Source organism: Ipomoea triloba, chromosome 11, assembly GCF_003576645.1.
Source record: "Ipomoea triloba cultivar NCNSP0323 chromosome 11, ASM357664v1".
Taxonomy (NCBI): domain Eukaryota; kingdom Viridiplantae; phylum Streptophyta; class Magnoliopsida; order Solanales; family Convolvulaceae; genus Ipomoea; species Ipomoea triloba.
In genome coordinates, this window is record NC_044926.1 from 5,455,595 (window position 1) to 5,476,728 (window position 21,134).

At 34.8% G+C, this 21,134-nt stretch overlaps 1 protein-coding gene across 1 annotated transcript; it reads right to left on the bottom strand.

The window, feature by feature from the left end:
• Positions 1–329: 329 nt before the first annotated feature.
• LOC115997493 (brefeldin A-inhibited guanine nucleotide-exchange protein 5) lies at positions 330–15,832 on the bottom strand. The gene is made up of 33 exons (XM_031237056.1): positions 15,429–15,832; positions 14,829–14,901; positions 14,514–14,706; positions 13,626–13,747; positions 13,497–13,555; positions 13,258–13,315; positions 13,097–13,181; positions 12,820–12,966; positions 12,586–12,644; positions 12,411–12,477; positions 12,251–12,319; positions 11,481–11,603; positions 11,335–11,388; positions 11,156–11,238; positions 10,826–10,922; positions 10,595–10,693; positions 10,303–10,500; positions 10,037–10,147; positions 9,776–9,960; positions 8,095–8,715; positions 7,516–7,933; positions 6,310–6,549; positions 6,107–6,230; positions 5,868–6,016; positions 5,250–5,606; positions 4,790–4,956; positions 4,443–4,693; positions 4,097–4,266; positions 2,981–3,097; positions 2,203–2,339; positions 1,758–2,085; positions 1,182–1,277; positions 330–987 (listed from the first exon to the last, which is right to left on the bottom strand). The coding sequence occupies exons 1-33, from the start codon at positions 15,538–15,540 to the stop codon at positions 925–927; spliced, it is 5,232 nt and encodes a 1,743-aa protein (XP_031092916.1). The 5' UTR covers positions 15,541–15,832; the 3' UTR covers positions 330–924.
• Between the last annotated feature and the right edge of the window lie 5,302 nt (positions 15,833–21,134).

Here is a 21,134-nt window from a genome sequence, read left to right on the forward strand (position 1 = left end):
CTAGTGGGAGCTTAAGCACAAGTCCCTGTCATAAACTCTTATTAGACCAGGTATGGTGAGCTACGCCGACCTTCGGCAGAAGACAACAAAATTTAAGTACTTCGTAGTATTGATTCCCTAATCCATTTTTCTCGATTTCATCAGTATTCCAAAAGGTTTTCTTAAAAACAAAAATTAAAATGCACCTTTTAAAGGTAAACATGAATCTAAATTTAGAGCTAATAGCAAGTTTCGGATATTTGACCCATTGGCACATCTAGCACTTAAATTTGACCCATCGTTGGGAACAATAATCGATTATAGGAAAACGACAAATACTCTTCATATTCTATGTATGACATTCATTTTCAGGTTTAATTTCTTAATGAAAATTGAGTTTGTTCGTTTAGTTTGGTTGTTGATGGGAAATTACATCTCAATTTACTACTGCCGGCAAGAATCATAAATTCAACTTCAAAGCCACTTCTTGCAGTTCTATAACAAGTATTTTGCCCTTGGCATACACATGGGCAAAACTACCCTATATGAAAATTAGAATCAAACTAACACAAAAATTGATAGGTTCGGTTCACCCTCCTGGTTGGTGGGGATTAACTACACTCTATCCCCACACCTGGATACCAAACAGGCCAGAGAGAGTCTATAGAACGTGCGCTCGGCCAAAAGATGAATCCAATTTCCACTTGCTACAGACTACAGAGGTGTACCAGTCGGTGGAGAGATGTTGAAATGTTTATCAAAGCAAAAATTTATGGTAAAAGAAATTCAAAAATGCAGAGTTGCTTCACAAGGGCGGCATCAATCAGATTGAGGAATGAGGATGATCCGATGAAAGGGCTTTACGATGTATTCCTCACATTCTGGTTTGGAAACCTCTTTAACAGATTCTTGTACTTCCCCCCACACATTATGGCATTAAAATTGTTACTTTAACAGCCCATTCAACTGGTTAATGAATAGATCGGAAAGAGCTCCACGTACATCCATCTGAAGATATGCATGAATAATAGCACTTTAGCAAAATTATAATTATAATAATAGTAATATAGTAAATGCAAATAACATAGATGGTAAACCTCATTATTTAGATGAAATGCCATACTAGTGCATTAATTTATGCTTCCCACAATGCTTTAAGACACCAGGGACTAATGTCTAATAGGCATTGCAGAGGAGATTACCTGGTCACAGCATACAAGTTTAGTAATCAAAGGATAGAACTCCCGTAGATGACTCCTGAATATTTGTCTGTTCATAGTGCACATGCCCTTCAGCACCTGAAAGATCACAATATATGTTCACACACCAGAAGCCCTGATTTGTTATTATGAGAATCCAAGAGAGATTTACCAATACTTCCATTCGAAATGTAAAATGTCTACTAAGAGCCAAGGTACCCCTCAAATACATGTTCAAAGAAATAGGTTTTCAGCTGCAACTTCAGCTCAGAGAACTAAACATTCACTGATGCCTCTCTAATTTCCTTTTCGTTGGAAACCACGAGAATGACAGAGTTTACACATAAGAGAAAGTGAAGAAAATACTTGTTGGAAAACACAAGAATGGAAAAGACTGCATAATGGAAAGTGAAGAAGATAACAATCTTGCATAGATTAGGGCCCAACAAATCACTACTTGAAAATTGAACTAGGATGCTGCCTACTCTTAAACCTCAAAATTTGAAGGATGAAGAGAATTCATAAGGTGTAACTAAAAGCAGTGCTTGTTCTCAGCTCAACAAATCAAAAATTTCATACCTTAACAATGATGGGAGACCGTAGTTCTAGAACTCGATGAACATCCATATTAGTATTTTCCCCCATGCTGGACTGGAAGTCAGATGCTTCCCTCAAAACCTGTCCACAAAATGACACCAGCTTCTCTTCTGCAAATCCTTGAAGTTTATCTTCTTCAACTTTTCCTGTCAACTTGGCATCAGTTCTAACCACAAGATTTCCATTCTGAGAACTACTCTTTTCATCCAGTTCATCATTTTCACTATTAAATACAGCAGTTGTCTTTTGTAAGATATCAAGGTAGATAGAAGTTCCAGCCAACTCCTGGCGGAGTAGATTTAATGGTGGCCTACAAAAACAACAAAACAACAAAATAAAAAACAAAATCCATGTATTAAAAGCAACAAATTCATTTAAAAATAAAAATAAAAAACAGTTGAATAGTATGCAAGCACAAGAACCCAACCTGTCTGCAGGGATTTGATGCATCCGCAATCGGAGACTTGTGTACGAATTATATGATGAAGCAAACTCTAGCACTGACAACAAGATGTCCATTATACTGATTTTTTGTGCAGCCTTCAACTTGTTCCAGTACTTCTTCTGCATGTTTACAAGATAGAGAAACAAATACTCAATTAGCATCATAATTAATTACAAGAAATTAGTACAACAAAATGCTCTTCCCCAACAGCATCAATGCAACCTTCTCTCTCTCAGATCAAAACCTCCAGTGTAATCTTCACTTGTTTCAATTTAAAAGTATGTCTTTATGTATGACTAATGCCAAGATACAAGAACAAAAAAGTTCTAAATTTTTTTTTCTTAATCAGGACCCTATTCCATGGTGGCACTATAAACATCCCCCTCCCTCCACTCTCTAGCTAAGGTTCATCTCTTCTATCATGTCAACCCCCAAAAATAGGCAATGGTTAAGAGCTTGTAACAATACACCTCCCAGGAGAAGATTGTGACATGAAGTATTTTATTTCTTAGAAGGTTGTGGAAAGCTTGTGAAACTATAGATTTTCCTAAAATTAGAAGACAGCACAGAAGGTTTATACTTTATAGCAGCTAGGTTGGTTTCAATCATTATGTAGATAATGACATTTAAGAAAACTCATGTTGCGAGAAAATGTCTGTTTAATATTCTAACATAATAAACAAAATAAATAATCATTAGCTTTATCTTATTTTTAGAAAATGAAGTGAAAGAACTTTAATTTTTAGTTTTCAGACCAAACCTGAATACTGTCAATAGCACCTAAAAGCAACAACTGAGTGATGCACTTGCTTCTAATTGTTGCCAACATTGAACTTTCATCCTCTTCTCTTGCATCAGGCTCCACATCATGGGAAATCTACACATGAAATATAAAACTAGAGTCATGATGAATACTGAAAATAACATAAAAGCATTTCTAGAATGAAATGGTAATGAAAATGCTACAGTATGACCATTTACATCTAGGCATAAAATGTTTGCTCACTTCTTTAAAAAAAATATTTTTGAAAGAACAATTAAATAGTAGTTTGCAGGGTACAACAACAACAACAATAATAATAAAATGTGGACAGATATAGCTTTTACATATAGAATGCTGAAGAAAAAAGTGATTCTATGTATGGTAAGTGGCCATCAGTTTGAAAAGTAGCAATTGCTGTTATAAAGTAGCACATAGTGCAGATTGTTATTATAAATGTCAAATGCAACCATCTTCTAGCAAGTTATGCAGATTTAACCATTGCAACTGTGTGCATATCACTGTTGAGAAACCCAGATCAGTCCATACAACTGTCTAAATCCCTCATATTTTCAGAGAGGTGAGAGGTCATGAAAATGTTACATTATATTTTCGTTAATCTAAAGACTTGTGCTGCCGCTGCTTACAACATCTTTTACTTTCCCAATGCTTTTTAATTTTGCTGAAGGTCTTAATACTTTCCTTCAGCTTACTTTAACTTTTTGAGACTTCAAGAAGTGTAATCTGCTGTTAATTTCTTCCAGTCTTTGATGGTTTCTTACTCTGATTAGAGAGACTCTACCTAACCACATACTTGTTTTGGCCTAAGGTAATGGCCTCTTCATAAATAAGCTTTTCTGAAAAGCATCAATTTGAAGCTTCTAGAAAATCCCTTTTACATTTCACATTTTTATTGTTTAAGCTGGGCCAAACAGGCACTTAGTGATTCTGCAAATCGCTTCTTATTTTCCCAGTAACAGAGGCTTTAATGTTTTTGGAGGACATGAACAGCATGCAAAATTAGATAAACCAAAGTAAAGTTAAAAATGTCGGCCAAGATGGTTAAAGAATAAGAGTAGCACAAGTCAACTATGGTGGAAACCAAATCTCAAATACCTTAGGTGAAGACGAAGGTGCCAAAACTTCAAAAGTTGGACTTCTGGGTTTGGATGTAAAACTTCTGAGAAAGCGATTCTCCATCATATTTCCCATAATTTTCTGACCAAATGTTTGGCTCCTTTGGAGATCTCCAGAATCTTTAGCTCTCCCAGAAGGTGAAGGTATGCCTATATAAAAATAAATAAATAAATAAAATAAAGACTTCCCCTCTTCTAGATGTTTTCTTTTCTTTTTTTGCTCATTTTAGTAAGAGTCATAATGCTAAAAGAGTTAAACAATTTTGCTTGCTAAGTTCATGCAGGGTAAGATTCAAAACCACAGAACTTATATAGTTAGTACTAACCTTCAGCTCCATCCTGATCAACAGGCCGCACCATCCCTTGATTGTCATCCAGCATGTCTGATGCATTATGAAGCTTTGCAGTGCCATCAGCACCAATACCTTCTGACACAGTACCAGGTGTACTCCCATTGAACATTTGGGTCGGACTATGAACTGGAGAGACTTTAGAATCTCCTAGCGTATTATCCTTCGCATTTTCAAAACCTAAATTGTTGAGGAGCTCAAGGGGTTGCGTTGTATATGAAGCATCTCTGGATATTATGAGATAAGATGACTAAACCATGAGTACAAGTAGCCACCAGAAACAAAATATAAATGTCTGACCAGTTAAGAACAGTATCACACACCTTATGCTTTGTAACAAGGTATCCCAATCACTGTCACTAAATTGGTGTCCACCAACTTCAATCAAATGCACTAATGCTCCCAGAGAGAGTGACACCACTGATTGATCAGTTTTTTTGGCACAATCTAACAACAAACTGAGAAGTGGAGGCAGCATAAAACAAACATCCTATAATAAAAAGTAAGAATATTATACTTCTGCTGATGATCATTTAATGGAATTGCAAAAATAACCAAACTACCAAATCAAAATATATGAATGCAGTCAATGCACTATAAGACAAGAACTTAAGGTCACAAGAGGTCTGCATACTCTAATCATTTCATTTTCCTCAGGTAAGCAATACAGTCAAACACATCAAATGGGATACATAAGCTATAAATACTGCTTAATCCTCAAAACTGAAGAATAATTTTCTACATCATAAACAGACAAAAGTGGAAACAGAATACACATCTTACCTTGTAGAAAGTGTTGAACAGATTACACAACAACTGGAGTGAATGGATGCTACTTTCACGCAGCCACTCATCTCTAGAAGAATTTAAATTCTCTTGTCCAGCATGTCTAACATGATCAAAAATGGGAAAGAGCACACGGTGGAATATACTCTCCCAAAACGAAGACGAGAACTTGCCGCCCCTCTCATTCAACAGATCAAATAAAACCTCTAGTGCACAGTTTCTAACTTCTAGACGTGGGTCAGAAGTTAGATCTGAGAGACCAGCCAGCATGGGGAACCAATAATGCTCAGTAACATCACTAGATGTATCTGCATTATCATCAATGGGTTTCAAAGCGCCACCTGGTATAAGACCCTGAAAGTGAAAATTAAAGAAATTAGAAAAATATTTCAATTACCATGCAAACTAAAATCCAATATAGAACCTTCGTATATATTTGTGATACATCATACATATAAGAAAACAAAAGGCATTGTGATTTAAGAGAAGACAAAATACAACTTTGGATATGGTAAAATTAAATTCACTTAGTCTAAGTCAAGCCAATTGAAAACTACTTAAATCTAAAAATATTTCAAGTGCCAGGGAAGACAGACAAAACATAGAGCAACAAACCTCAGCAAGTCGATCCTCACAAATACGAAGCAGTGCAATAGCCTTCAAACTGATTCTGTGGGAGCTCTTATTATTGGCAAACCTGATTAAGCAATTGACACAATCCATGAAACAATCTCCAACTACTTGATCAAAATGTTCCAGGATAACTGCAAGCAGCTTCAGTGTCAGTTTATGCAATTAAACATATGGAAATAGTACAATTGAGAATACTAAAAGAGAACAAAGTTTACTCTTACCCTGTTCTACATTTTCAAAGGCATTTTCAACAATTTGTACTGATTCATCATCTGCAGCAGCTGTAAAAATCATGAACACACTCCGCCAACCAGATTTTATACTTCCAACCTTAGATTTTATCATCTGTTAATGTACCAGAATAAGTCGAGCTTCAAATGGATCAAAATAAATATGAATTGTTAGAGAAACAAATTGGACATACTTGTACTATGCAATCGACAATAAGCCTCCTTATGGATTCACTTTGGCTGTTACGCATAAGAATTACAAATGGTTTTAAAATATCATTCTGAAATGTGAAATTGGCAAGTTCAGCACGCTCTAAATATTTCATTCCAAGTTGCCGCAGAGAATCTATGGCATACATAGCTACTCTTTCATCAGGGTGACTCCCAGCAAAAATGAAATGATTAGCTAGCACAGACCATATTCTTGCCCAAACCTGAAAAAGAGGTTTATGGGGAAATAGTAAGGAATACTATGTTATTGACAGCAACAAAGTTAAATTATTTGAATGGGAAATAAGATGAAAACTCATCTGTCAGCATTCATACTAGAATTGTGTACAAAATAAGCAGATTTTCTATCATAAAATGTGTTCCCATCTGTCAGATAAAATGAATTCAAAAATAAATGATGAACAATTTAAAATAGCTCTTTAGCAATTTGAGATGGTGTGTATCAGCACACCTCACTTAAACATAACGTCTGATTGAACAGATAACAAGTGAAAAACTGCATATGCCTCAAAATGATGCACAAGAGCATATAATAAGATTTTATATGCCTTGAAACTAATGAGCAGTGTCAAGAAAATATCCAAATAAAAAGCATTATTATATCATACAACATATGATAAATAGTAAAAGTTATAAGATCCCTGAGAACGTTGTAGCTTAGTGCATCTATTTCCAGTAGACTATGGATCCGAGAAGGCTCTCAGTGTTGGTAAATTTGGAAATCCAGTGGAAAAGCAAAGGAAGTCTAATTGATTAAATGGAGGAATTCAATACCATCAAATGTTGCAATATCACATAAATCAACAACAATTAAGCAAAAGACACTTGTTAATCAGTAATAAAAACAGATTGTAGACCTGGTTAGTGAATTATTTAATTATCCTAATGTCAATTTTCATGAACAAATCAGTGTCAAAAAGGAAGTATTGCTACAAGCACCAAGGAAGACGCACATTTTCTACTTAGTGTTCATTTGGTTCTACATGAATGCATTGATCCCTTCAGCTCCTATCAAGAACTCTAGATATTTAAGTAACTGTAAAAGATTAGCATAGAAGGTAGCAAAAGGTAAAAGATTATTGTCCCTGTAATCACCACCCAACATAACTAGTTTGCAAGTTCCATATGAAACAAACTTCATATCAAGAACTCATAAGTACAGAAATTACCATTCTTATACGAGCCATGTTGTAGTAACTGATCTCCACAAGTTTTTGCAAGCTGAACACGCGTGGTGGAAGCTGTCTTAATTCCTCGGCAGACACATTACACAAAGAAGTAAAAAATTCCACTACAGATTCACTGGGCAATTTGACACTATTCACAAACACCTTCTCAGCAGATTTTCCTGCCAACTCTCTCAGTGACTGAAGAAGAGAATCTCGAGATATCTGGTTAGATCCTTGCATCACACTAGCAGCCATAAAAGGTGTAGATATAATAAATTCAAGCCGGGAAATAGTCTCAAGCACTGCATTCCATGACTCCTGGAGTGCACCAGGATCTGAATCACATAAAACCAGAAGAGTCCGCAATGCTTCCACATTTTTACTTCTCATGTCCTTTGGTGCATGTAACAAATTAAATCTGCAATTGAATTACAAAAACTTGAGTACCACCTCACACCTCACAGTCAAAATAACATGACAGCAATAACTTCCCAATGCACGATAATAATTTTTCTGATAGGTAGGATAATAGTACTTTGCAGGTTACAACTATCCAAATGCATTCAAGGGACAACTTACCTAAACAGATAAGACAAAAATGCATAGCGCATGGTGTCCATTCCAAGAACATGTGTGATGTGAATTCCAGCTTTTAATCCTTCCATACAAAGAACAGCCCTGGATTTATTTTCCCCCTCTTCCATAGTAACTGCAAAAGTAGCAAGCAGCGACCATCCTAGAGCTTCAACCATTGGGCGCACAAGCTCTATATTGTGTGAAGTATAAAACACTCCTCTTTTCCCACCTTGATTTCTGAAAATAGCTTGTGTCTGTTTGATGATAGCCTCACTCTCCGACTTTGAATCAGTCAAAGACTTCCTTTTTGGAAGAGCTAGATTAAGAATACTGACAAGTCGACCGCTCTCCTCAGGTTCTGGCTTGTGCTTGCTATTTTTTGCAAGTGGATCATCTTTCATTTTTATCTCTTCTTTAACAATAGAATCATAAATCTCCTCCAAGAGTTCCGTAGGAGCACTCTCTTCAGCTTCATTCATAGCATTTATGCGAATAAAATCCTCCTTTGACATTTTTGGCCAGACCATAGGGTTATGAGCATCAGTATTCAACATTATAACTGCATATGCTAGAACATAAGCTGTGTCTGCATTCTTGAACAGATCAGGATTGTCTGCACAGTAACTGCAAAAGGACATCAAAGTTGAGGCAGATTACTCTCAATTACCAGACAGTAACAGAATACTAGATGGCGACAGACAAACTTGGGTTTTAAATGCAGCCAATGTATTTGAAAAATAAGCCTCATCTTTCAATTATGCATGTCTAAGCCAACAAATGACAGAAAAAAAAAAAATCTAGCTTTAATGCAGCCAATTTAGTTTAAAAGTTACATGGAACAAACATACAGCACCAAGGCAATAAGATAAGTTCTTAAAGTGCAATTTAAGTGCTCAACAGTGACAAAATGTGGAAAATATCAAAATCTTTGCAGCCAATGGAGCTGAAATCCTCCAATTTATTGGCCAAGTATGTTAGAATTTAAGATTGGTCAGAGGTCACTCAACTGGACCATAAATCCATAATGCACAGGCCAAACCACACTAAAAGATTGAATTCATTCAATTAGCTAGTCTAACCCATAGCCTTATAAACCCATATGTTTATATTGTTTCTATGTCGGATTCTTAACAGAGTACATGTCTTATTGCAATGCAGCAAGTATTCCAAATTAAATAGTGAAACTATTCAACTTGACTCAACTAAGCCTTAAATCCAAACTAGTCAGTGTTGGTTACTTGATTCGTTTGTTTACTTTTAGTTCCAATATAACCTCTTGCACTAGCAAGTCTAATGGAACCATTGTGCGGAGTATCAAAAAGATAAAAATTAAAAATGTGGAATTATCCTGATTTTGAACATGAAATCTTGGCTCATTTCTCTAAGACTTGTTTGTTTTAGTAGGCCTGTGAAAGGACATTTTTTATCTTGCATAAGGTTACCATCATACTATGTTCAATGGCTTTGGCTCTTCCCCATCTGATTTTTTATTCTCTTAGTTTGTCTCCTAATTATTCATAGTTCTTGTAAGCTTCTCTTATTTGAAAGGATAAGATTACCAAGCTAAACATATTCACACCGTCTTTGACTCTTTGGTTCATAAACTGCTCAAAACAATGAAAGTCCATAACTCCATATCAAAGAATTGATTCACACATAGATATAGAGGACAAGCAATCAATACCGCTCTGCAAACTTTTCCATAATGCGGTCTATCTTCTGAGCTTCCCCAGGAAGTCGAAACCCTCTGAGAAATTCACGAATTGCCATATCAAACTTCATTCCAGAAAAATTCATAGAGTCAACATAAGCATGCATCACAGCAAGTGGGAATTCCTCATGCTGACCCAAGTAGTCTCCAATCATAGCCTGAAACCTAACAAAGTTAAATATTTTCCATTGTGACAATATTAAATAGGATTCAAAAGGGGCAGAGTATTTTTACCTTGTCCAAGTTGGAAGTACTCCGAAGAAATTGAGCAACTGAAGCAGGAGACCTCTCAACCGACCCACTTGATATCAAATATTCAATCCCCTTACCAGGCTGCCTATTAAACTGGCATGTGTTGAATAAGTCAAGATTATTCTATCCAGACTGACAAACTTACCAATGAGAGAGATACACTATACAGAAGGTCAATAGAATTATACAAAGAAAATGAACAGATCAGAACTGGTGAAATCCAAATTTTGCATGAGAAAAACACTTACTTCAGAAATTGCAGCTTCTATTGTAGATTTGTGGGCCTTCAACTTCTCAAAGTCAGTGGGTACATCTTCCCTGCTTCTTACGTCATTTGGTTCTCTATTTGAACCTTCTCCAGAAGACTGTTTCCCTTCATTAACTCTGTCAGCTTCTCTCTGGTTTTTCTCCCAATCAACAAGTGATTTTAACACATTTACAAGGCACTACAAAGGACAAGAAACCCGCAGAAAACAGTAGTAATGAGCATCAAGTGTAACTCAACTGCCCAAAAATCAAAAGGCATTTCAAATGAGAAACCTGTAGGGATGATGCTTTGATGGATCCCATCTGAGACATAGCAACTGAGTTTGGATCTGCATTTTGAGTCCCTTGAGCAATTTTGGATAAAGTGGTCACCTATATGAGAAAACAACAAACAAGGGGGTTTACTAAGAATATGAAAAACATAAAGGGAATGGCAAATAAAAAACAAATTGGGCTGGGATGGGAGAGTATTGAGTCCTTAAAATAATGGAAGTGAAAGAATACCATGCGCTCAAACAAGTTTGGAGCATTGAGATCACAATCATAGTTCACATACAGGTCAACAAGCATCTGTGAGTCTCTGCATATTTTCTCTAGCATTCTGCAAAATCATAATGAAATAGGGACTTAAAACTTAGAAGGACTCAAGGACCAATATAAGATTCATGAGAATTAAGAGCTTTTCATTGTTTAAATTTGAGCATCAAGCCATCAACAGTTCTACTATCTTCACTTACACTTTGGAACATTTCTTTTACTTTTCTTTTTTCTCATCCCAGGGTTAATGTTTAGAAACTGAATGATGAAAAATGCTATAGTAAAACTAAAACATACTTGAGAACACTTGATTTTGGGTTCAAGTCTGGTCCATCCAACGGGCGCAAAACAATCAAGGGAAAGAAAACCCCAATTTCACCCTGAAAAAATAAATAAATAAAATAACATTCACAGGGTCATAATGAAAATAAACTCTAAAGTTCACTCAAAGCGAGCATTCTAAACGTTAATTATACCTTGAGACTTTCCCTGAATCTTAACATAAGTACAGAGAAAATTCCGGTTGCGTACTGTCACCCACAGGGAGAAATTATAAGGGTTATAACAATATGACATTACATAGAATGATGAATAGTTTGAGGAAGGTGTAATAAAACTAAACCTGAAATATGACAGGAGTATGTGACACTGAAGCTCGAAGCAATACATAAGAAATGTATGCTTTCACAGAATCAATGAAATGAATGTCTTTTGTGAATGATTGACTAACACCTTCCAGCAGGCCCTACAATCACATGACAAAAAGTATAGTCAGGAATATGCTAAAATTATCCTAAAGCATAAAAATGAAACAAGCAATTGCGCAGACTAGTCCAGTAATCAGTATCCAGTCTGTTTTCAAGATCTCACTTCCAAGTTTCCTAACCAAATCAGGAGAATACATATTCTTGCAATATTATTTTATTAGTAATAATATTTATTTCAGTGTTTTTTTTCATGTAATACATCAAAATTAAATAGTAGATCATTTAATATTTAATTTAATAAAATAAAGTTTCAATGTGAGACAGAAGAGAAGTGTTTCAAATAGATAACAAGAAACAGAATAGGCAAGGTTCCCAGCGCATCAGACAAAAGAAGAAAAATTATATCTCAAAATTCTGACATTGCATACTAACCATACATAGAAGGTAATAGCAAACCCAGCAAATTTTCATTACAACAACTGATCCTTATTTGATTAAAAAGAAAAGTATGAAAAGCAACTTCTTTTGTTTCTTTTGCTTTATAAAAAAGTTTATGAAAGTTAATGAATGTTTAAATTTTGAGCTTGTATTACTAGTTACTACTATACATGACATTGCAGGTGATTGACTACTGATTGATTAAGAAGATCATACTTCAACACTGTTCAATATATACATAAATCACCTGTAAAAGCTCCAGGGATAAAATGCGTGTTTTAGTTGTAACTTCATCATTGTCTTCTTTTATACCCATCTGTAAAGAACCAAAGACAACCATTCAGAACAGTGCTCTTGTTTGGAACATTTACCACATCATAACATCAGTAATTCTATGCATTAGAAACCTTGCAAAGGGTGCGGAAGAGAAGCAAAGCATCACGTCGCTCAACACTCAGACTGTCAGAGACCCCTCTGGATATAGTCAAAATTATTAAAATATCATTAACAATTGCAAATAGGGCATGCATCAGTTACAAGCTGAGTTAAAACAACAGAGTTGTCCTCAAGCTGAATCCATACCTTGTTGCCTTTTCACCATCTTCAAGACGCACAGCTTTCTCAAGAGCAGCCTCTAAACCCTAAATGGCAGATAAATCATTTTTTATAAGTAAAATAGCAGAGAAGTTTAGCATACCATAGCATTTAAGAAAGTTTCCCACATAAGATAAGAAAAGGCGAGAGAATTCAGAGAAACAAAAAACAACCATATGGCTTAAAATAGCAAAGTTCTTAGTACAGGAAGGTATGAAGCACCTTAATATCAGCCCCACCAGCAAGATTCTGTAGTTCCTCCACACTGGCACCAGATGAGTCTCCTAACGCCAAATCTTTCTGGCTCTGATCATCAGATGGCACCTCCTCAGCATTTGAGCTGGATGAATCTGCTGAAGCACCCACTTTCTGAGAAATAGAATCAGATGAATTAATGGCCTAAGTCGACAAGTCAATTTTATTAGATGAATTTAATACCTATCTCATGTGTACCCAAAAAGAAATAAGAATTTTTCTAATCCACACCCTAATTACATACCAGGTCAGTTTCAATCCGCCTAAACACAGTACTGAGCATCTGGGTTAACATGGCTTTCGATGTCGCTTGATTTATTGGGGACTTGCTAAACATGTAACCAAGATATTATTAGTTTCATGTGGTGTCAAATCCATAACTAGCATCAGATTATGAGCAAATACCTGTTAAGAGCGATATTATAGCACACACGAATTACCCCAAGCAGTGGTTCCCCATGAACTGCACCACATACAAGCCATTGCATAATTTGAAAAACTGGCAATCTTTAATGCAAGTAAAAACAAAGATACTTTATCTACCACTTTAGCCCAGATTTCCAACAGTTATTATATAAATCTTGCATTTAAATGGTTCATTTCAAAATAACAAAAACCCTAAGACTCTATGAGTAGTCGCGTACCTCTAAACTTTGTGGATGCAACAGCAGTAAGAAGTACCTTCAATAGTTGAAGAGTAGTGCTGCAAATGATTTTGTCATAAGATACATCAAATTGGAGGAAAAAAAATTCTACGATAAGGAGTCACATACCTATCAGGTGACAAATTATCCACACAACTGCAGACCATGTTCAAGATGTCTGAAAACAGTGGCACATTTTTCCCACCTTCAAAACCAATATCTCCCTCTAAATGGTCATATGCAATGAGTTTCTGCACTTAAATGTTAGAGTGTAGAATGTTATGGCACTGTTTAAGATATGTGCATTTAAACTCTCAAGAAAACCAAATGTCTAGTATATCATATCAAACCAACCTCTATAACTTATTTTGTTATAATCTCAAAAATGGGCAATTCATATAATATGTATAACTAACATTATATGGCTTGTGTTACATGAAGTAGCTGAAATAATGAAATATCATAAGAACTCAACAAAATCATGTATAAACAACATAATGGATAAAGTTCAGATTGTATGCTTTTCTAATTTCTAGTATATCCAGTCACTCCAACTTATCATCTTAGTACTTTATTCATAACCCTTCTCTTTTAGTTCTATTTTATGTTCAATTTCTGCTCACATGCCCTGGTGCCCAGGTTCCAATTCCTCCTCCATTATACTCCAGTCTATAGGCATGGATCAATTTTAATTTGCTAAATAACTCAATTAACTGTGTATTATTATTATTACTACTACTACTCAGCATGAATAATGCTCAAATTACAAAAAAATATTGCAAAAGAAGTATAAATTAAACATTAAAACCTACCAAAATTATATAAACAAATTACACTTATCAGCCAGAGAAATTAAAAATTTTAAAAAAAAAAAAAAAAAAAAAACCAAAAACAAAAACAAAAAAAAAAAAGAAAAAAAAAATCAATCTCCAAATGAATAATACTGGAAATGTATGATTAATCTCCTGGGAAGTAAACTTTGGGAATAAGAAACAAGTGATCACACCAAACACTTACATGAAGACAATCTAAAGCAAGCTCCATGACTTTCATATTCTTTGTCTCAAATGCATGTTTAAGAGGACTGAGAACAAGCTCTGCCTCAGCTCCACTTAGTGTATGACCTGCCTCTGCTAAAGCTGTAGTGATGTTGCCATTTGGTGAAGCTGCAGAGGCACCCATTTCAGATCCTGCATCTTTTTCAGGAGAACTACAGAAAAATGATATCCAAGAAAGATGGTCAGAGGAGAATGATAATTCCAGTAAGAAAATCAGCGGAAACCACTCTCAGAAGCATATATACTAACACCATGCAATTGTCCCATTACATACCTCTGACTGTCAGTTGATGCTGCTTCATTACTCTCAATGGGTGTTGATTGTTGACTCAACACCTTTGTACCATCTAGATGATAAAGACAATATGGGTTTAAACCAACATTCAAAATAGAAAAACAAACTTCACAATAACTACCAATTTTTGGCGAAGATGGTTCAGCCAGGACCATAGGTAACCAATGAAGCAAATTACCAAGTATAATTCATCTTTGGATATGAAATTGACCACATATCATTCAAGAAATAGAAGGAACTCTCAATCTAATTTAACAATCTTCAACTCTCAAATTTCTTTGGCTCGCAATGTTTCAAAAAGAGTCATTCAAGTTCCCTAGCGTAGAATAGGAGAATACGCCTCCACGAAGAGATAGGAGAAGCGTTCCTAGACATATTCCCGACCACATTACGAGTAACTAACCAATACAGTGAGCTAAATAAACACCAGTTAAGTGAAAATTACTCAATGCTAACGAACTAAACTGCAATGAGTTGGGAATTCCATTGCATACGGAAGCAAAAGCTTCGATGCGCAAATGAAGTCCCATAAGAATAGCAAAGAAACCAGATCATTGGAGAAAGAACTTAGATACGAACCTAAATACGTCTGGATAGCTGTCTGGAGAGCAGGATACTTCTTGTTGGCACACTCCTTGAGCATGGACTCGAAAGCTCGAGTCACGAACCCTCCAGCAGCTCCGCCCGCCATTTTCCTTTGCACTACGCAATTCGAAAGCCTTCAAGCTTCGTTATCTTCGGAGATCTACACTGCGGAATCCGATCACATGAGATCAAGGTCGGATCCAAATTCACAGACTGTAACGAGAAGAGATCGAGGAGGGAGATGGAAATGCTTTTACCTCCACTCCAGGGAGCGAGGTGGTTAAGAGATTTTGAGATCTGGCTGGTGACTGGTGAGACTCGGCAGCACTGCCAATCTGGCTAAGTATAGATTCTATACAGTTTGAGGTTTTAGACTTTTAGGCTCGTCTCCGGTTCAATTTTCACAAAAATAAACCCAAACTTCTTTTCTTTCCAATATAGCTTGATGATACTTTGATACTTTCCCAAATAGCCAGTGAAATACTGAAATAGTGAAATCTCATAATCCCGAAATCAATTGGAAGTGTTAATTGCGTAAATTGAAATAATTTTTAATCTAATTAAAAATGTCTAGTCTAGCTTAAATATATTTTTTTATGACGAGAGATGATATGCATTCGCAATCATTATTGCATGGACCATGGTCCACACAGCTGTGTGGATCAAAAATAAAAAATACATTATTTTTGTACTGAAAATACATTATTTTTGTACTGTAGGTACATTATTTTAGGGTACATTATTTTTGTACTGAAAGTACATTATTTGATATATACTATCAAATAATATATCTACAATACAAAAATAATGTACCTTCAGTACAAAAATAATGTACTTTTTATTTTTGGTCCACACAGCTGTGTGGACCATGGTCCATGCAATAATTTGCCTACAAGAATTATCTTTTACTCACTTGACCAATCTTTTTGGTTAATTTAATTACAATTTATTTTACATTAATTTTAATGTATAAAGTATTTTTAAAAAAAATTATCATGTTTTCGTAAAGATGACATAATCAAATAAACCTCTAAACTTTATGGAAAAAATAATTAGATCATTGAACTTTAAAAAAGTTGTAATGAAATACATCAAATAGTCAAAATCGTTTACCCGGTAAAAATTGCAAAGGTGACAATATTTATTTAAATATAATTTTTTTGGAAAGCAAATGAGCTAGACTATATTACTGAAAAGATGTTGAATAAACTAGGGGGAGTAGCCTCATAAACAAAAGGATCATACAAAGAGCCAAGAAGCCAACTACTCTTGCCAGGGCATGAGCAAACTGGTTCATTGATCTTTTAATAAAAGTAAAAGTGAATATGAATCAATGGAACTAATCAAACTAGCACAATCACCAAGAGCAATGCCTACATAACCATATGATACTCTCACAAGGGTGTGCACTCCGTACATTCGGGTAATCCATCCCTCCCGTACGTCAGTCAACCTCTTGTCTAATTCATGTTAACGCCTTCTTGCAAGTCATCGCCTCTACTAGCATGGGATTTGCCCCGCACCTCAATTGGTCGTTGGTTGCTGTTACAAAATCCCCCAAACCATAAAGCACACATAAGTTGAATGTCACCCTATCGGTCTTCATGCTCATCATTGCATCCACCTTACAGGTGTGAGACACTGTCACCGTAGGTGCTTGAACTGTTACCATTGCTTTAAATAAATTTATTAAAAAAATAAAAATAAAGAAGTCATGATTGGCTCCTTCGCCCAGTGGGACAGATAAGCGTATGATAAGATGAAGAGGTTGTCGGCTTCTCCAATGACCATTAATTTTTAAAATAAAATCATTAATTTTAAATTTTGTAAATTAAAAAATGGCACGTCTACATGTTTTATCAGTTTTAACCTTAGGTTTATCAACTTCTTTATTTAATTGTAACAATTTAACAAATTATCAGTTCAATTGCATAAAATCGACAAGTTAATTTGTTTAATTGTAATTTTTAAAAATTTAGAGATGTAATTGTTTTTTCATATAAAGTGTGAGTACATAATTGACAGTTTCTTCCGTTTGTAAATTAACAAATATATTATCGTCCAAATACAATACAAAAAAAATTGTAACGCTCAATTTAGTTAATAAATAACGAATATAGAAAAAAAAAATCAAACTATACAATTTCAGTATGATTCCTCCATTCCAAGCAAATTCGTTAATCTGGTTTATATAATCTTATGTTAATTAATGAATATTGTGTCAATGAGATAACCAATCATTAATATTGAATGCATTTTATTGCTATACTATTAATGTTAAGTCAAGAAGATTGGGCATCTTTGTCAACAAAATTTTTTTTTAAAAAAAATTGTCAATTTTGTATTTCAATTTTCAATTTTTAATTTTCACAGAAAATTATTTTTAACTACACAACTTTGTTTCCTTTTTTGGTTTATTTAGAGGCAACACTTTCGCCATTGAGGAGCAAAGGATGACATAAAGAAAAATTGAACATTTAATCATTATACCATGAACTATGGTGAATCACTGATACAATATCCATTTTTAATATATTGGACGCTCATTTTTAATACATTAAAAATTTATTTTTTGTATATTGAATGTTGGGATAAACTACAAATAAATCATCGTATAATTTGGGAACAAGAAATTAAGTCATCGAACCGGAATAACCCCAAATAAGCAATTGAATTCGGAATAACAAAGCAATTAAGTCACTGAAATCAGGAAAAAAAGAAAGAAAGAAAGACAATTAACCCATTTTTAATAGGTGATTTGAATTTTCCAGCCACCGGGCTTCAGCGACCATTTTTGGTCGCCTTCTCCGGCGAACGGTGATTAAATGTGTGCGAACAGAGTGGTGTGTCAAACAATCTAGACCATTAAATTTTTTTAGATTGATATACAAGATTTTATCCCAAAAAAATTTAATGGTCTAAATTGATTAAGATTCCAAGTTGAAGTGTGTGCGAACGATGATTAAATGTGTGCGAACGAAGTGTGTGTCAATCAATCCAAACCATTAAAAAATATTACATGGATGCACAAGATTTGATCTCATGATCTTACATAAACAAGTGATCTCATTGGAATCATACCATATATATATATATATATATATATATATATATATATAACTAGTATTTTGTACTCGCGATGTGCAAAAATTCATGTCCAATATTAAAATATTAATAAATACAAATAATTAAAATTTATAATTTGAATTATATATACACTAATAATATATGTATAATATAAATTTAATTAAAATATAATCAACCATTAAATTAATTATATAATGATTTTAATAAAAGGGTAATTAAAGAATATGAAAAAGATATGATAGATACAGGTGTATGGTTATAATGATTAAGTTAAAAATAACGGTGTTATAATGGTGTAAGGGTAGTTTTGTATAACAAGAATGTAGTAAGGACAATTTTGTCTAATAACATTGAAGTGTACAACATTTAAAGCAAAATGTATACATTTATTAGCATACAAAAAGAGGGACATAAATCAATGATATAACATTGATTGAGACTTATTATGTTTATTTTATATATATATAATGGAATAAGGGCCAAATTGGCCACTGAACGTAACACGAAAGTGCAAACAGGCCACTCGACCAAAAAAACGTTCAATTACATCACTCAACAGCGCAAATCCATTCGATTTCACCTGCTAGCCGGTTTCCACCCCTTCTTTCCGGTTAAGTGCTGACCTTACCGATTACTTGGCAATTTTTAACTTATTTCCTTTATTTTCCTTTGTCTCATATTCCACCGTGTAAGCAAGTGAAGTAGCATCGCGAGTGCAAACCCCCAAATCGAAATCCCCAATTGTGAAACAAATTCAGAATTGAAAGAAACACCCAAATAAGAAATTCACATCTCCTTGTTTAGTGCGACTGCAATCAGAAACCCCCCGATTTGAAGTGCCTGAGTTGTTGGTTCGTTGAAGAGTTTTCACTTCACATTTTGAACAACCGAAGTGGAGGTAAGATTTTCTGACTTAATTTATAGTTGGGTCTAGGTTTATTGTTTGTTTATGAGGAAAAGCATGATACTTTTTGTTGTTTGTAAATAGAAATGGAGACATCTCTGGTGTGCTTTACTTATGTGGTTCATAATTGTCTTTTCCTGAGCATTGTTGTACAGAAAGGGAAAAATCTTGATATTGTTTTGGTGTGCACTGTTTAATGGAACATAGCTTTACTTATGTGGTTCCTAAACCCTAATAATAAAGTTGAAAAATTGCCAAGTTGTTGAATGGAATATTGAGTCATACTTGTGATCCATAAACCCTAATAATAAAGTTCAAAATTGCTTGCATTGTTAAATGGAATGTTGAGTCAGGGTTGTGGTCCCTAAACCCTAACAAAAGTAGAAACGTTGGTAGCTTCTTTAATATAGCAGATATGTGTTATATTTATTGTTGCGACAAATCTGAAAGAATTGTTTGTTGTTAGGTTTAATTGTTTAATTCATTTTGTAATTAAAATGCTGAAAGTGGATTGTTTGTTGTTAGGTTTCCCAGTAATGTGCAGTGTAAAACTAGTAATACACCATGAGGGAAATTTTGTGAAAGACCCATAATTGAAGTACATTAATGGGGATGTTTGGGAAGTTGATATAGACCCATATTTGCTTTCATACCCACACTTAGTGAAGTTCATAAAGGAAGGTCAGTATGGAAAAATAGAAACATTGTATTACAAAACACTCCATGAGCTATTGGACAAACTAAGACTTTCGTGGAATGATGCAAGTGTTCTAGACCTCACTGAACTAGCCATTAGATTTAAGTCATGCGATATATATGTGGATCATGGAATATATGAGGCTGAATTAATTCCATGCTAATTTGTTACTTGGGTATGGAGGGAATGCTGAGGGTAATGAGGGAGATTGCAATGTAGGTGATGAAGGGAATGTTGAGAGTAATGAGGGACATTGTAATGTAGGTGAAGAAGGGAATGTTGAGCTTAATGCTGAGCGTACTAATGAGGAATTAGATGATGGTGATTGTAATGTAGGTGATGAAGGGAATCATGAGGTTAATGAGGAAACAAGTGATAACGACTGTACTGTAGGTGATGAAGGGTATGAAAATCATGAAGGTGATGAAGGGAATGAAGCCATGAAGGTGATGAGGACAGTGATAATTATGTTGAAGAATATAATGGATATTATGATTTTGAGACTGATATTGGAGGAGTTACCCAAGAGGATGATGCACACATTAATGTAGATGTGCAGTATGAAAGGGAAAACGAGGGTACTATTAAGGGAAATGAGAAGGAGGTTAAGGGCAAGGTTAAGACCACCAAGGCTAAGGTTAGTGCAGTGAATGCAGAAGATTGTAAACAGAAAAAAATTGAGAGTGAGGCATGTAGTGATGACTACTATTATGACTCATCAGACCCACTAACCCAAGAGTCAGAATAAGAAGAAGTGACACAAAAAATAACACCTCCAAGCAGGAAATGTAAGCTACCATCGTATAATCCTTAATGTAATTTCCCTGAGTTGGAAAAGGGGATGTTATTTGAGGATGCAACACAGTTTAAGACTGCTGTGATCAAGTATGCAATTCATTTTAAAAGGGATATATACTTCTACAAAAATGAGAGTATGAGGGTGAGGGTAAAATATGTTGAGGGGTGTCAATTTAGTTGCCATTGCAGTTGGGAAGAAATGTATAAGTGTTTC